This window comes from Daphnia pulicaria, chromosome 4, assembly GCF_021234035.1.
Source record: "Daphnia pulicaria isolate SC F1-1A chromosome 4, SC_F0-13Bv2, whole genome shotgun sequence".
In the NCBI taxonomy this organism is placed as follows: Eukaryota; Metazoa; Arthropoda; class Branchiopoda; order Diplostraca; family Daphniidae; genus Daphnia; species Daphnia pulicaria.
The window spans coordinates 13,853,572-13,871,356 of record NC_060916.1 but is presented as its reverse complement, the minus strand read 5'-3'; the positions used below and the strand labels follow the sequence as shown (position 1 = coordinate 13,871,356).

Genomic DNA, 17,785 nt, shown 5'->3' with positions numbered 1-17,785 from the left:
GTAATGAAAATGGTAATTCTAATTTGTCCTTAAGTTTATTTAATGTAAAATATTTATGTTTGAATTTACAGGTTATCTAGCCTACAATTTCAACTTGGCTAAAATAATCTGATCACATGGCCCGAAATTGCTGTTCATTTTTGCTTAACTGCTAGTGAATCCCTACGAAGAATAAACTCCAGTAACTGTTAAGCAACATCAATTGACAGTTGTTGAAATAATGGTGATTGATGTTCTTGGTGAGCAAGATATCTGCAAAGTACACCAATAGGAAAAAGAGACGATTTTCCGTACACAGTAACTGTTCGTCTGTTCAAGAACGTACCTATACGTTCGTAATTATGGGGTACTTTTTTTCCGACATTATTCTTCTTAAAAATGGTAATTTCTGTTTGTATTCTTTAGGGTTATTAAATTAAAATTTTTTGTGTGGTGAATTTTACAGATAACATAGCCTACAATTTATATGTGGCAATTCCATCTAATCATATGATCTGATCAGATTTCAGGCCACATATGTGGCCTAAAACTGCTGTACGTTTCCTCAAAATGTCGTCTCTTGCTGCACGTACCGGCTGTACGTTTCGTCACCTGCAGTTATACTTCAGAACAGTAAAAGTGATTATGTTGGTCAACTTGTGAACCCTAAGGTTACACATTTAGGTATTTTATGACCTTGTTTCTGACAGTAATTGAGTTTTTATTTTTTTCATATTAACAGGATGGTGAAATCTGAGCTTTTTAATTGCAGTCCAATGTGCACATGGATTTGTTGCAGCCAGCTGGTGAAAGGTGTTCCTCTTGCAGGCTTGTTACCTGTACCAGTTGTAGCTTTCGTCACATGTAGCAACACTTCAGAACAATTTAAAGTAATTAAGCTGATAAACTACTTTGTACAGTAAGGCTGCTACACATTTACTTTGTTGATTACTAGCTATTTTGTTTTAAGTCTATTTTACAAATCTACTTCAATTTTGTGACAGCATGGCGGAGGGGATCTTGCCTTTTTCAACGTACAGGCTGTCGTGTCAACAAGACGCCTCTTTGATGAGGTCTCTACTTTATTGCAAGATGAAAACCGGAAATCTGAAATGGTAATTATGTGTTCGTAAGATGAATCAAGTGGGTTAACATTTTGCTGCAAATTTTTAGTCTACGTATATGGGCTACCTATGTATTCTTTGTTTAGAATTTACTTAAGTTAAACATTCAATTCTTGATTTAGACAATTAACATTTCCTCCCTCTCGATTTTGGTGTTTTACCTTCCGGCCGATTCCGGCGAGAAGGTGGCCCTGTGCATTTCCATCCTCCTCTCGCAGACCATGTTCTTCTTGCTCATTTCGGAGATCATCCCGTCCACGTCGCTGGCCGTCCCCTTGCTCGGCAAATACTTGCTCTTCACCATGTTCCTGGTCGGCCTCTCTGTCCTCATCACCATCGTCATCCTCAACATGCACTACCGCAAGCCTTCCACCCACAAAATGGCGCCGTGGGTCCGGCGAATCTTCATCCACCGGCTGCCAAAGATCCTCCTGATGCGGGTCCCCAAACGGGTCAACGAGGAAGTCGAGGAACGCATGAAGGTCAGCTCCAAAATCCAATTGTTTTTTTCTCTCTCTCTTTTAGTCCCGTTATTTTTTGAACACAAATATCTGTCGAATGTCGTCGACCGAATTCGCATACATCTTTTTTCGCCTTTCCTTTTTTTTACTTCTTCCGGGTAACATAAAACCCACTCTAAGCACTTGGCCAGTTGTCCAATGGTGGTGGGGTGGGGTGGTATAGGTTTTCTAGGGCACGTTGACGACCGCCCGGCGACGTGACATGAATAAATCAGCCGCCCTATGTAGTAGTATGCAGTCAAGCGAAGCAAACCGAATATAGTGTGTGTGTGTGTCGCTTTTCGAACGAAAGGAAAAAAAATAGCCACTCTTTTTTTTCCTCCGTGCATGTCTGGCTCGTCTCTATATTTTTTTTATCCGTTCGGTATCTCGAAGAGAAATGATGTGGGCCGACAATAAGAGCGAAAGGCGTCGCTAAATTATTCGGTCGTGGATGGATGGAGTCGATGGTGGGCTATATATGTGCGGAGGGACCGCGACGATGACTAGCAGCAGGAATCGCAATATATGCGCATCAAATGAAGCGCGAAATGACAAGCAATATCTTTCTCTTGCATGGGCTTTTGGCGGTGTGTATATATCGTCATTCATCCGAATTGGGGCTCGCGCTCCTTTTTTTTAATTATTTTCTTTTTTTAGTTTTTTACCCTCCGTCGCCCTTTTTCCCTCCCGGTCCGACTTATATTGTTCTTATATCTATTTATATAGAGAAGAGATGCAGTAGAGATAGACGTCAGTCGATGCGCCAGGATAGACGCGAGGATCGGTATATATATTGGCCTCCTTTTTGATAGAGAGAACGGTCTCTTCCGCCTATCACATCCATCGGCTGTTGTTGAGAAAAAACCTGGGAGAAAGCTCGGAGGATATTTAGATGTAATATAGAAAAGGAAAGCCGAGAGAAAAAGATGTCGTGTAGGCAAAGAAGGATGAAAAAGACTGCGGGAGGGATTGCTTTCCTGCTGTGTAAAGGTTCTCCGATGTTGTTGTTGTTGTTGTTTGGGGAAATTGTTGGGGCGAGAAGTGATCGCCGATATAAGAGGGGGGGGGGAGAAGATGGAGGAAGTCTTTTTCCATGAAACTCCTCCGGGAGTTATCCAGTTGAAAGTATAGGATCCTATTGAGATTTATCTATGTGTGTGTGTGGCGGATGTATATCTGTTGGGCGGGGCTACACGGATGTAGAATTCTTTATGGGTAGCCTAAGTATATTTTTTTAAGGGGGGGGGGGGGTGTGCATGGACGAATGGCGTGTCTTGTGGCAGTGCAAATCGTCTTAATTGATTTTTTTAATTCATGAGCTTGATAGGAGAGGAAAAGTTTTATCAGTGTCGTTGATTGAACTCAGGTTAACACTTGTATCCGATCGATGCCACGTATGTTGGAATGCGAACTTAAGCTTATCACCTTCGAGACGGTTACTCATTTAATACCCAGTGATATTTTCTTTAAATGAAACCCAAGATCATTAATTGTTTTTCGGTCTCCAGATTAATCCACACATTTTTTTCTTGGAGGCGGAAATCTAGTTGACCAATATCCTCAAAATGTCTTGGGAACTCTAAGCAATTGATTAATAAAATTTTAATTACTTAAGCGTGTTTTCGTAGCTAGGTGGACATGTGAAGTGTTGTAAATTAACTCGTCGCGTTAGTCATTCTCTTGCACATATCCATTAACTCTTTTGATTTAAACTGATAGTTGCGCTAGTAAAGAACCGTGTTCATTCATCAGAATTGAAATCGAACTACATTTACAGTTTGATTGGAAGTCATTCAAGTTATAGGCTTACGATCATCTGAAGTTTTTCCTCAGGAGAGTCGTATAACAAAAAACAAGGCCTCTCGTAAGCGGCATTCACTTATATTAACGATTGCAAAAAAAAATTTAACTTTCAAAATTTTTGTTTAAATAAGTACAAACAAATTGCTTTGTATAACTATTTTGTTCTTTTTACAACTTTCGTGCAGTCATTGCAAGACGCCTAAAATGCCGTAGGCACTGTAGACAAGGTTTGCGGTACCACGTGAAATTATGTATTGAAAATGTCGTTTTTGGGCTATTGAATCATAACGCGTGACTAACGGTAATTTTTTGTTCGTGAACCTGACCAGTACGGTGATATTTTAATTGGTTTCGTTAATTTGGTAAATTCTAACCGTAGAGTTTAATCGACACTGCGCGTTGATTTCCACAACATTGATGAACTTGGGTTACATGTCGTTGGGGTGTTATAAACCCCGAATTTATCGTTATTTGTTTATTATTACCGAACCTAATGTTGATATTGCTTCAGTAACGTCACAACATTTACCCTTGATTTAAATGCAAGAAAAATTGTGTGAGTTATGGAAGCCTTATCTACCATCTTCAGGACTTCAACTAATTTATTCAAACAGAATTCTTAACCTTCTCTTCTCTCCTAATTGGACTGGTGAATTACAATAACTGCACTCGCTACGTTACAATCACTTCTTATTTTCTAGTCCTTTGATGCCACATACAATAAATAGTTGCGCTGTTAACGAATCGTGCTCACAGTTCACAGTGAAATCAAACTACATCTGTGGTTTGATTGGAAGCAATTGAAGAAATTTGCATCATCCGATATTTTTCTTTGGGAAAATTGTAAAAGAAACACAAGGCTCATGAGTGGCATTTACTTGGCAATTGAAAACAAAAATTCACTTTCAAAATTTTATCTAAAAAAGTACCCTCTGTAACAAGTTAATTCTTTTACAAATTTTGTGCGGACATTGCAAGACACCTATAATGCTGTAGGCGTTATTGCGTTGGTTTGCGGCACCACGTGAAAATACGTAAATTGAAATCGTCGATTTCGGGCTATTCAATAATAACGCCTGACAAATGGCAATTTTTTTTTATTCGTGAACCTGACAAGTAAGGCAATAGCTTTATTGGCTTTGTTAGTTTTGTAAATTCTAATTGATGAGTTCAATCGACATTGTTCGTTTGTTTCCACGACATTATTGAGCTTTGGTTACATGTTGAAAGTGTCTTATAAACCCCGAATTTATTGTTATTTGTTAATTGCTCAAAACCTGGTGTTGTTTGCTCATCTATTTCGTCACAATTTCCTCTTTTTGACTTAAGTGTATGGCGCCTCAAGTGGGGAAGTGGTCAAGGGACGTCATACCTAATCCTATTCGGCTATTCCACCAGGTTTAAAATTTGAACTTCTGCAATTCAGTTCTTAAAATTTACATACCAAACTGAATACTTAACCTTCTCTTTTCTCCTAATTGGACAGATGAATTACATAACTCCACTCGGTACGCTAACCAATCACCACTTATTTTCCAGTCTTTTGGTTATCACTTTCCTGACAGTTGCGCTGTTAAAGAATCGTGTTCATTTCTCAGAAATGAAATCGAACTACTGGTGAGGTTTGATTGCAAGTCATTAAAGAAATTTGCAACATCAGATATTTTTCCTTGCGAAAGTTGTAAAAGAAACACAAGGCTCGTGATTGGCATTCACTTGGAAATTGCAAAACTAAATTTCGCTTTCAAAATTTATCTCTCAAAGTACCCTTTGTAACTTGTTCATTCTCTTACAAGTTTCGTGCGGGCATTGCAAGACGCCTAAAAAGCCTTAGGGTATATTGCGCTGGTTTGCGGCACCACGTGAAATTGCGTAAATTGAAATCTGTCGATTTCGGGCTATTGAATCATACCGCATGAATAATGGCCATTTTTATTTGTGAACGTGACAAGTACGACAATAGTTAAGTTAGCTTCGTAAATTGTTTAGATTTTAACTGATGAGTTCAATCGACACTGTCAGTCTGTGAACTCGAAATTTGTGAACTTAGTTAACATGTTGAGCGGTGTTTAAAAGGCCTCGAATTTTTCTTTATTTGCTACTGGTCTAAAACCTGGATCTGAAACTGACATAATTTATGATCAGTCTCATCACTTATTAAAGCAGGAAGATAAACTGCCAATGTTTCTTCCAGGTCTCGCATTTAAAATTGAATTTTTTTTAAATGTAGCTTATTACTTCACATTATCTTGTCGCCTAATCTGACAGATGAATTGCAGTAACTGCAGTCGCTACATTAATCAATCTTCTCTTAATTTCCATTCTTTTAATAGTCACGCCTGAAAGTTTTACTGTTGGCAAACATTGTTCATTTGTCAAAATTGTAATAGAAGTACATTTGAGGTTGAATGAGAATTTATTCGAATAAACTGGAAATAATTTTAGTTTCTCCTCGAGACAGCCGTGAAAAGGTGCAGTCGCTTTTGAGTGGCATTTACTTAAAAATTGAAAAACAAAATTTCAAATGTTTGGATTTTTTCGAATATTAGAAACAGATCGCTTTGTGACTTAAAAATCTATTATTTTATATTACCCATAAAAAAGTTTACACTGGCGTTGCAAGACGATTAAATTGCCGTAGGCGATATTGCGCTTATTTTGTGATACTCCTTGACATAACGTAATTGAAATCGTCATTTTCGGGTTGTTGAATCATACCGCATGAATAATGGCAATTTTTTATTCGTGAACCTGACAAGTACGGCGATAGTTTAGTTGGTTTCGCTAATTTGGTAAATACGAACTCATGAGTTCAGTCGACATTGTAGTCTGTGTCATCGACATTAGTGAACTTGGTTACACGTTGACGGTGTTTCATAAACCACGAATTTAGCCCTTATTAATGGTGTTTCATATCTTGGTTTGGATTTACGGCATAATGCTTTTCCCTCTTGACATCAGTGCTCGACTACTTGTGTTTTGAAGAATCAGCTTACCGGGCAATCCCCATCCCATTCTTCCAAGTTGTGGACTTGAACATAGGATAGAAATCTTAAACTCTCCAAATCAAACTGAATATATTTAACCTTCTCTTCGAATTTGAATTACAGTAATTTCCCTCGCTACGTTAGCCAATCACTAATATTCCAGTCTTTCGATCACCATTTACCCAACAGTTTTGCTATTGATGAACCGTGTTCATTTATCAGAATTCGAATCGAAAGTTCATTTGAGGTACGTTTGGAATTTGCTTGTGGAATTTGAAGATCAGAGGTTTCTTCTTCGGGCCGTCTTTCAAGATTTTAACGGGACTCGGGATCAGGAGAGATCGTAAGTTGAATTCATTTAACGATTGCTTCACAAAGTTTTAAAATTTTCGACTAGCGAATGGCGTGTCTTGTGGAAATGTAAATTGTTTTAATTAATTTGTTCAAAATTCATGAGCTTGATAGGAGAGAGAAAGTTTTATTAGTGTCGTTGATTGGTTTTAGGTTAACACATGTATCCGATCCGTGTCACGCATTAAATAATGCAAATTTTAGCTTAACAAATAACACCTCCGAGATGGCTAACCATTTAAATACTTTTACTATATCTTAAATATGTACCTAAGATCTTTATTAAGGAATTTTGTCTCTTTCACCGTCTGAGTGTTGTCGGCTAATTTCCTGGCAGATGTTGAGAAACTTAATGTTCTTCCACATCAATAAATATCTTAGACAATTTTGTGTAATTGACCAGTAGAAATGTAAATACTTAACCGTCGTGTCTTAGCTGGGTGGACATGAGAAGCGTTGAATTTGAACTCGTTGTATTAGTTAGTTCCATGCATATTTCCAATCACTCTTTTGTATTAACGTGATCGTTGCTCTGTTGAAGAATCGTGTTCATTCGTCAGAAGTGAAATCGAATAACATTTAAAGTTTAACTGGTAGTCATTGAAGAAATTTCCAACATCAGATGTTTCTCTTCTATGAAACTCCTCCAGGAGTTATCCAGTTGAAAGTGTAGGGTCTTATTGATATCTATAGATGTGTATGTGCGTGGCGGGACGAACGATAGGTGTGTCTTGTGGCAGTGTAAATTGTCTTAATTGATTTTTTCAAATTCATGAGCTTGATAGGGGAGCGTAAGTTTTGTTAGTCCCATTGATTGAGCTTAAGTTAACACATCTATCCGATCGGTGACACGTATGTTGGAATGCGAACTTAAGCTTACCAATTCGAGATGGCTACCCAATTTAAAACCTTCACTATTTTAGGTTTAATGTAACCAAGATGTACAGTTGAATAACATTCCGTCAGAATAGATTCTTCCAATCTTGGATTGGAGTGACACTATTCTGTGCAATGGCAACTAACATTTTGGACCCTCACTATTGATTTATCAGAAATGTAAATACTTAAGCGTCTTGTCTTAGCTAGGTAGGCATGCGAAACGCTAAAGTTCAATTCTTCGCATTATTTTATTTCGTGCACATTCCAATCACTCTTTTGATTTATATTGATAGTTGCGTTGTTGAAGAAACGTGTTCATTCATCAGAAATGATCGAACTACTTTTAAACTTTGATTGCGATTCATTCAAGATATACGTTCACTAGAAGGTTTTAATTGGGAAAATTGTTAAAGGAACACAAGGCTCGCGTGTGGCACTTGGCAATTTCAAAATAAAATTTCACTTTCAAATTATATCTAAATCAGTAAAAACAAATCGCTTTGTAATCTGTTTATTCTTTGACAATTCTTTGCGGGCATTGCAAGACGCCTCAAATGCCGTTGGCTATTTAGCGCTAATTTTGCTGCACCACATGAAATTACGTAAATGAGTCCATTTCGGGTTTTTGAGTCATAACGCGTGGCTAACGGCACTTTTTTATTCGTGAACTTGGTAAGCAAGGGGATAGCTTTTTTGGCTCCGTTAATTTTGTAAATTCTACCTGGTGAGTTCCATTTGTGAGTTCGTTTATTTCCACGACATTAGTGAACTTGGTTTATATGTTGAAGGTGATACGTAATGACCTTTTTTATCATTAGCTGTGTGTGTCCCACAACCCAGAGGATGTGTTGCTCGCTTCGTCGTGCTCAGTTCTCTTGGCAATGGTTTGAGTCCACCTGATTGTCCAAGTCGACGAGAGGCTATCATAGAGCATCCATACTGCTGAGTTGAGGAACTTGCCCATACTAATTAAGTAAAATATATTTAATCTTATCTCCTCTCTCAATTAGACATATGAACTACAGTAACTGCACTCGCTACGTTAGCCAATCACTTCTCATTTTCCAGACTATTGATAACCATTTACCTGACAGTATTAATCTTGGTGAACCGTGTTCATTTATCAGAATTCAAATGGAACGTCATTTGAGACTTGTTTTGAAGTCATTTGTTGAATTTCAAGTTCGAAAGTTTCTCCTTCGGGTATTCGTTCAAGATATTAAAGGGACGTGGGATGAGGAGATAGAATGAGTGGCATTCACTAAAAAATTGTTAAAAACAAATTTCCCTTTCAAAATTTTATCTATATCAACACAAACAAATCGCTTTGTATAACTTGTTGGTTCTTTTTACAACTTTCGTGCAGGCATTGCATGACGCCTAAAATGCAGTAGGCCCTATAGCAAAGGTTTGCGGTACCACGTGAAATTACGTTAATTGAAATTGTGGTTTTCGGGCTATTGAATCATTACGCATGACTAATGGCAATTTTTTATTCGTGAACCTGACAAGTGCGGCAGTTGTTTAGTTGGATTCGTTAATTTTATAAAGTCTAACTTTATTTTTACAACCGAAACTGTTTGTTTCTTTCCAAGACGTTAGTACACTTCAAGTGTATGTTGATATGGTATTAGATATTTCTCATTAATTTTACAGCGTTACTTAACCTGGATATGAGTTGTTCCCACTTAATCTATTTTGGCTCTCTTAACACCGATCCCAACAAAAACGGGAAAAATCGAGCTGTTGAAACACATTAATATCTCCAGGTTAAGGATTTGAACTGTCCGATTCAGTTCATAAAATGTTCAAATGAAACTGAATATTTAACCCTCTATTCACTCCTAATTAGACAGTTAAATTGTAGTAACTGCACTCGCTTCATTAGCCTATCACCCCTTTGTTTCTAGTCTTTTGATTATCACACACCTGGCAGTTTTGCTCTTGACGAACAGTGTTCATTTATCAAAATTTTAATAGAAGTACATTAGAGGTTGGATAAGAATTTATTCGAGGAACTGGAACTAATTTTAGTTTCTCCTTTCTCTCGAGACATTAATGAAAAGGTTCACTTAAGTTGCCGTAGGCGATATTGCTCTGATTTTGCGACAACTCCTTTGAAATCGTCATTTTCGGGCTGTTGAATCATACTGCATGAATAATGGCAATTTTTTATTCGTGAACCTGACAAGTACGGTGATATTTTAATTAGCTTCGTTCATTTTGTTAATACGAACTGTTGAGTTCCATCGAAATTGTTTGTCTGTGTCCTCAATATTAGTGAACTTAGCTTGCATGATGATGGTGATACATTAAATCCGGATTTCGTGATTCTAAAAAAAGAATTAAACATTAGTTCTGCAACGTCAGGCCAAGCTTTAACATCCATGGTTGTGGGCCGCTGATGACATTGAGTGGCTTGATAAAGCGTTAAACTTTTAAATTGTAGTTTCTGAATTACTTTTGTACCATTGATATTCAAGAATCGTCAATATGAAGTTGTGACTGTGTCACAAGCTTTACAAAGGTCTTCGTTTCAGTTTATAACTATTTAAGAAATATTAAAATAAGTTGAAGTACTTTTCTCGCCTAATTGGACGGAGGAATTACGGCAACTGCATTCGCTAGGTTAGCAAATCACGTCTTTACGTCCGGTATTTTCGTTACCATGTACCTGAGGCTGTGTTGTAGAGACTCCGTGTTCATTTATCGGAATTCAAATCTAATTGCATTTGAGGTTTGACGGGACATCCGTTCGAGGAGTCGCGAGGAGTTGAAAGAAGTTTTAGTTTCTCCTCGGGACAGCCTTGAAAAGGGATAAGGGGGGCTCGTGAGTCGCGTCCAATTGAAAATTGCAAAACAAAATTTCAAAATTGAATTTCGGAATAATGGAAACAGATGGCCCTGTGACTTAAAAACCTTTAAATTTTTTTCTTTCTTTTCAAACGTTTTCACTGGCGTTGCAAGACCGCTAAAATGCTGTAGGCGATATTGCGCTGGTTTGCTGTATCACATGAAATTATTTAAATTGAAATCGTTGTTTGGGGGCAATTGAATCATAACGCGTGATTAAATGCAAATTTTTATTCGTGAACTTGTCAAGGATAGCAACATTTGTATGAGCCCCGTTGAATTTGTTCATTTTAACTGGTGAGTACAATTTACATTGGTCACCTGAATTATCAATATTAGTTCATTTCATTTATGAAGAATGGTATTTAAATACCATGGAATTCTCTTTGTCTAAATTGGTTCTAAGTCTGGATTCAGAAGATAATCAAGAATTCATACGAAAACGCAAAATGTCGTATTGTTGTGTCTGTTTTTTCATTCTGCAATTCAGTTAATAATTATCCAAATCAAGCTGTTTATTTAACCTTCGTTTTTCTTCTAATTGGATAGATGAATTTCAGTAACTGCACTCGCTACATTACTCGATCGCCTCTTTTTTTAAGTGTTGATTATCACATACCTGATAGTTTCGCTGATCACGAACCGTGTTCATTTATCAGAATTCAAATGGAAGTTCATTTGAGGTATATTTTTAAGTCGTTTGGGGAATTGGAAGATCAGCGTTTTCTCCTTCGAACAGTTTTTCAAGATTAAAAGGGACGTGGGATGAGGAGAGATCGTGAGCGACATTTACTAAACGATTGCTAAACAAAATTCGCTCAATTTAAAAAAAGCATACAGTCAAAAAACGCTTTTTGATTTGAAAACGTTCGATTTTTCTCACTGGAATTGAAAGTCGACTGGATTGACGTAAGCAATTTTAATTCAGCTTGCGGTACAGTATCCGATTTAATTACGCAATGGAAATCGTAATTTTTGGGGATATTGAATCGTAACACAAGACTGATTGTAATATTTTACTCGTGAACTTAAAAGTGCGGGTGATAGTTTTATTAGCATCCGCCAATGTTTTTAAGTTTTACTGATGAACTCAATCTAGGTCGTTTGTCGGTGTGATTGGCATTGGTAAGCTTGGTTTACGTTTTGGATGGTGTCTTAATAACCATACTGTTATCATTTTAATTAAAAGTTTGGTTGATGATGTAAATAATGGTCATTCCTTCAATCCCTTATGAAACAATGTCTTTCGAAATTATGAGCTTCCTTGATTAAGAAAATCATATATGAAAGAGATGGGATCATAAGATTGCTAATGGAATGCTGCCCTAGGAACATCTCAATAGATAATAGCATTTCTAAATAAGACTAACTATTTTATCTGCTCTTCCCGCCTAAATGGAAGCAGGAAATTCGGCCACTGCATTCGCTACGTTATCTAATCACTTCTTAGTGTCCGGATTTATCGCTATCATACACCTAAAAATGCGCTGCTGCCTAAACGTGTTCATTTATGGGAATTCAAATCGAATTGCAATTAGAGGTTTGACGGAAAGTCATTTGAGGAACTAAAAGTAGTTTTCAGTTTCTCCTCGGGACAGCCATGAAAAGGGATAAGGAGAGCTCGTGAGTGTGCCGCATTCACTTAACTGCTGCAAAATTTTTTTTCAAAATTGAGTTTTGAAATAATAGAAACAGATTACCCTCGTGCCTTTAAAGAACTATTAATTTATTCTACGTTTTATGTTCTCACTGCTTCACTGGCGTTCCAAGATGATTAAATTGCCGTAGGCCATTTGCGCTAATGTTGCGGCTACTCCATGAAATAACGCAATTGAAATCGTCCTTTTCGGGCTACTGAATCATAACACATGACTAATGGCAACTTTAATTCGTGAACCTGACACGTACGACAACGGTTTTACTAGTTTTATTAGTTTGGTGAAGTTTAATTGATCAGTGCGCACGGCTTAGCTCCTCCTGCGTTATCGAGATTTGCGAAATGTGTTACAAGACGAACGGTGTATACAAGCTATAATTATATTAATATTTCAAATATCTACCATCATCTTGAACTTGAGTTAACATCTTGGGGTTCCAGTTGTAGATTGTTCCACCTCGGTATAAAAATGGGTAAGACATTTTTATTGCGAAGCAGTGGTTGTGGAGTGCCCAGAGATGTGTGTAGAATGAATAAATTTTCATAAGAAATCAAAGTATTATATCTCCCTTTCCTTACAAAAATGGGCACCTGTATTGCAATATCTTTAATCGCAACGTTAGCTGTTACTTCTCATTATCAAGTCATTCATTATTATATACCCGAATTGCCACCTTTTTCAGGAAGCGTGTTCATTAATCAGACTTGTAATAGGATCGTGATTGAAAGAACTTAATCGGGAAAAATGATATTTATTTGATTAAGGGCGGGGTTTTCATCCAGGTAGTTTTAAAATTGTTCTCTGCCTTCGTTTATCATTTCAACATTTTATTTCGCATTTGAAATTGGAAAAATCTCCGCATAATTCGAATTTTAATTTTGAAATGGAGTTTACGGGTTTTTACGAACCTATGGGAATGGCAAATTGCTCGAGGCGAATTCTTCACTATTCCGTCGTTGGTTAATTAAGTTCTGCCGACAAGTTGGAATTGTTAAACTATTCGCACGGAAGGGGATGTTGAGTTACGTTTTTGAATCGTGAACATAACTACCCACCAATATAAAAGCGCGTTTTAATTATAAATCTCCCTATAATTCATACCAACAACCTACGCTAGCGATTCCAAATGCAAGATATTTACTAATCCAGTTTTGCTGAGGAAATGGGTTAAATGTGACGGAATATTTCATTTTACGATTAACTAATGGTCAATGAAGCTCTTTGCTGTTAGACTCAAATCTAGTATAGACACCGCCCCAGCTGTCTGGGTTCAATTCCAAGGGGCGGTAAGAAGTTAATAGCATTCTGCTAAAAGCATTCGGCAGCTCAAATGACTATTAAACAGATAAACTTAAAGTCAAGTATCTTGTAGTCTCGCATCCATCTCTGATAGACTTGTGAAATGCTGAGAATGCCCTAGTCGCAATAGGTCTCAAGGTTTCATTTTGTTTAATGACTATCAACTTAATTCTTGTGCTGTGTTTCTCGTACACAATGTTCGTTAATAATAACTTTTAAATACCCGTATTTTCTATCTTTGATTCGAACAAATTACCTGTGCCGATTCAAATTTATGTCGATCAGCGCAAAATGTGCCTCGGGAATTTCAACTTGGGACGGATGAGACAATTTTTCCGTTGTAAAGATGATGGAATTTTCAAGGTTTTTCCTTTTCAAGCTAAATTCTTGAGTTTATTTAACCATTCAAAGCGTTATTTCCCTAAATTTTAACCCGTTTCAGTTAAGCGCAACCAACAGGCATAGTATTAGTAAAGTTTAAAAAAAAAGGAATTGCGCATTTAATTTAAAAAAACGTAAAAAAAAACAAAAAGCGCATTTTCTCTTGGCATTTAATTTGATGTCGACAGACAACTGCCATTTGCCAAGAATTACAATACATTCTTTCTAACCCAAACTCGTCGTCGTCGTCTTTAACAGCTGCGTGACACAAATTTGAATAATTCAGATGTCGGAATTGCGACATTGCGCCGAGTCGCATATACGTCTCCTTCGCTAAGTCTTGCGAATCTCCGACTTTGGAGACAGAAGAAGGAAATTCCCTGATATTATACATGTCCATTCTTGTCTGATTGGACTTGCTGGGGCATTTTCTCTCTTGGATTAGTTAATGCGATTAAATGCGACAACCTGATTATGCAAATAGTCGAATCAATTGGGCCGCATTTCGTTTCTTTGACTAGTCTAAACTGGATATTTAAATCTTAATTCATCTAACAGTCCGCCTCTGTTGTAGTCGTGTAATGATTTCTTAAAAAATTATTTCAGTAAATCGAAATCATTTTTCTCTTCTCATAAATAATATCATCTCTAATATTTATTGCGTTTCAATCGGGGAAAAAGCTAAACAAAAAAATGGATAATGGATCTGTAACCCCCCTCCACCCGCAAATGGAAAGCGGAAGCGAAATTTATGTCCTCCTCGTCCCGGAATAGCCGGGGAAATGTTGAGGGCGAGTCCAGAGTAATATCGACGACCAATAGAGAGCCCCTCCCCTCCATCGCTGCCCATTTGAAGTCGAGAGAGGATCCATCGATGTGTATACAGTTCGTTACGTCGTCTTGATGCTTTGATAATAGAGCGCACGAGGGGCTTTCGGGCCTGCTGGCCGACCTGATTTACAACAAAGTAGATTGCCCTTCTGTCCTCTCGCCTATCCTATAGGCGACTTCTCCGCCATGGCCCACCAAGAACGCTATAGCTATAGGTTATTGACGATTCACGAGTTGTCATCGTTTGGGTGTAGTAGTAAATATATATGCCTCCTATAAGTGTACAGAAGGAAAAGCAGATGGAACCCTTTATACCAACAAACACGCCCTTATTCTTCTCTCTCCACTGTAGAGAGAGAGAGAGAGAGTGGCTATACCATTATTTATCTTTGGATGGCCTTTTTTTTCCGTCTAGCAATTTTCCAAAACTCCCGATCGATAAATCCTATTCAAAAGTGATGGCATTGACCGAAACTTTTATTTTTTTTCCAAGAAACTTTTGTCCTCCCGTCTGTCTGGGTAGAAATTGTCGAGTTAACCAGAATTTATACTTTTCGCGATTGATGTGGCGTGAAAAATGACCAAAGTTAAAACGGACGATTTGATTCGACTCTCGGCAGTACATCGCCAACAGGCGGCTGAATTCCAAGGACGGACGGAGATGGTCGAGACGAGTCAACTACGGATCTCAATTGCTCTGCGAGATAATCAATTTTAACAATCTTCCGCCGCCGCCGTCGCCGCCCCCGCCGCCTCCGCCGCCGCCCCCCGTACCGGCCAACTTGCGCGACATGGGCCAACTGGGTCGCCGCAAGCGCTACCCGCTCGAACTGCAAAAGGCCATCCGAGACGTCCAGTTTATCCGTAATCACATGAAGCGCCGGGACGAATACGACGCGGTAAATGAAATAATAATTTCCTCCTATTTTTATTTTTATCTTGAAAAAACAAAACAAATGACACACACAAAAGCTCCAATGTTGTGTCTTTCTTTTGTTTCTATATTTCATTTAATACGTTTGTGGCTGGGCCGGAAGCTACTGCTGCTGCTGGGCCCGTCACACACACACACACACAAAGACCCCCTTTTTTTCTCGTTAAAAGATAGCCGGAAAAAGCGGAATCGGGGCTTGACGTTATTATCTCATTTTCTTCCGTCATTGGCCCCTCACGGTCGGGTTGATTAAATTATTAATTCAAAATTAATTGCAGAAATCAAATGGGAATTAAGTTAGTGCATCAAGTACTGCAATTAATTTTGAGAGCAAAATTTGCATTAGGAATGATGGCAATTCTTAAGGAGTCTGACTGGTATCTAGGAATACAGTCGATTGAAATATCATTTAATATTCAGGACAAGGAATACATGTTTCGAAACCCGGTATGCAAACATTTTTTGTAGAACAGGTTGCTGCCAAAATTGTTGGCTGTTGCAATTTTTAAAATAATGTTTTTTGGGGAACAGCAGTTCTTTATGCCTAAAAATTTAAGCTGCAGGGCTTTGTCAAAGAAGATTCACTTTCAAGGAAAGAAAATGCCAAACATATGATTTGTGTTGAAGGTTTCAAAGTTAAGAAGTGTATCGCTGAGAAGAAACAATGTAAATCTACTTCTGCAAACGTAAAAGATATTTTTAAAGATTAACAGTTTTATGCACTATCTACAACAAAAAAGAACAAACGCCGAACGATCCACAAAGAATAAATGATGTGTATTTAAACTTCTGCCGAAAAGTGAAAAACATTTGTTATTCTTTTCTCACTATGCTGTCGCCAGTCGTACGCCAGATGTAGCGAGTTCAGTTGTTTTGATTTTGAATCTAAAACCGTGTGAATGCCATGAAGTACACGAAAGAGTACTCCCAAGGGATGGGATTTCCCAACTAGCCCCGCCCCTTCTTGAGATGACACGTGTCCATCCAAATCCTTGAAGCGACATCCCGGAAAACCCACCAAGGTGAGTAAGTAACGAAATAACGAACCGACGGGACTTTTTCTTCATTTTGACATATATGTTTGATTTTATTAGCATAGTAATTGCTATCTTCAGTTTTTGTGGTTTTAAATTATTACCTGAAACTTAATTTACTAAGAATGTCTATCTAACCTTGTCTTCTGCTCTTTAATTAAAATATCATCATGCCACTCATTTGGTATAATAATAAGAATAACGTTTTGGCTATTTAACATTTATTTGCCTTAACCACCATGACAACTTCCGCTATTAACAAAAATATTTGTACATTGCATTAACTTTTTCTCTGGAATCAGTCGTTCGTTATCGCCAAAATTCGGGTCCGTTACGTTTGTTTTCTCTTTTAAGGTAGTACCTGGGCGCTACGACCGGGGATGAAACCGCAAATGTGTCCAGTATTTTTTCGATTCTTGCCAGTTTTCGGTGTTTCTCTTCGTGTAACAGACTCTACCCACGTGACTAAAGTGTGTGCATTTAGGGTTGGCCATGCAGATGCCTCCGCATTGTTCGCCCAGGCTGTACATGGTGCCGGTTACATGGCCAACAAAATGACAGTTGCGGTCCCAGCCGGTCCCAGCGAGATAAACCGTTGTCGCCTTCCTGTCAGATTCGAGCGGACGCGGTTGACATCGACACGGCCGTCGTGAGCAGGAAAATCGACCAGACCTTCGTCCTATCAAAGGTTTAAAACAATTTTTTTCTTTAACTGTACAACCAACTTGAATGCCGGTTAAAATTCTTACATTTTATATTGCAGAATTTACGAAGGTGGAACGCAAATGAGTTTCCCGGTTTGACATCTGGAGTCGAAATGATTTCTTTTATACGGAGACAGCCACACTAGCTGCTTAGCACATGTATAGCTCCGAAGGTATAATTTTTCGACATCGCAAATTGTCTAGTATACCTTGTTTTGGCAAAGACGAATGGTTCTTACGATTTTTTCCCGGGGTTTTTCCTCGGTGAATTCGACCGGGAATTCACCACTTCTATCAATGTGTCCTTATGAAAATCGGTCCTTATGAAAATCGGTCCTTATTTGCTCTTAAATTGCTAATGCGCCAAACTGGATTTATTCGCGATTGTAGCCTTTCACTCCGCGTTCCCTATACTTGGTGCGGTTTGGTGGAACACCTCGTTTTGTCAGTTTCACCTTTTCTGTC

General features: G+C 38.1%; 1 protein-coding gene across 1 annotated transcript; it reads left to right on the top strand.

Annotated features, from left to right (window-relative positions):
* Nucleotides 1-376: 376 nt before the first annotated feature.
* LOC124337754 (acetylcholine receptor subunit alpha-like 2) lies at nucleotides 377-17,310 on the top strand. The gene is made up of 6 exons (XM_046791780.1): nucleotides 377-381; nucleotides 722-869; nucleotides 984-1,094; nucleotides 1,289-1,585; nucleotides 15,269-15,547; nucleotides 17,101-17,310. Exons 2-6 carry the CDS (start codon nucleotides 723-725, stop codon nucleotides 17,308-17,310), a joined length of 1,044 nt encoding a protein of 347 aa, XP_046647736.1. The 5' UTR covers nucleotides 377-381; nucleotide 722.
* The last annotated feature ends 475 nt before the right edge of the window (nucleotides 17,311-17,785 follow it).

Coding starts and splice junctions, on each gene's coding strand:
- LOC124337754 (XM_046791780.1), top strand. CDS start 723: ATGGTGAAATCTGAGCTTTTTAATTGCAGTCCAATGTGCACATGGATT. Junction 870..983: donor ACACTTCAGAACAATTTAAA/GTAATTAAGCTG, acceptor ATTTTGTGACAG/CATGGCGGAGGGGATCTTGC. Junction 1,095..1,288: donor AAAACCGGAAATCTGAAATG/GTAATTATGTGT, acceptor TCCGGCGAGAAG/GTGGCCCTGTGCATTTCCAT.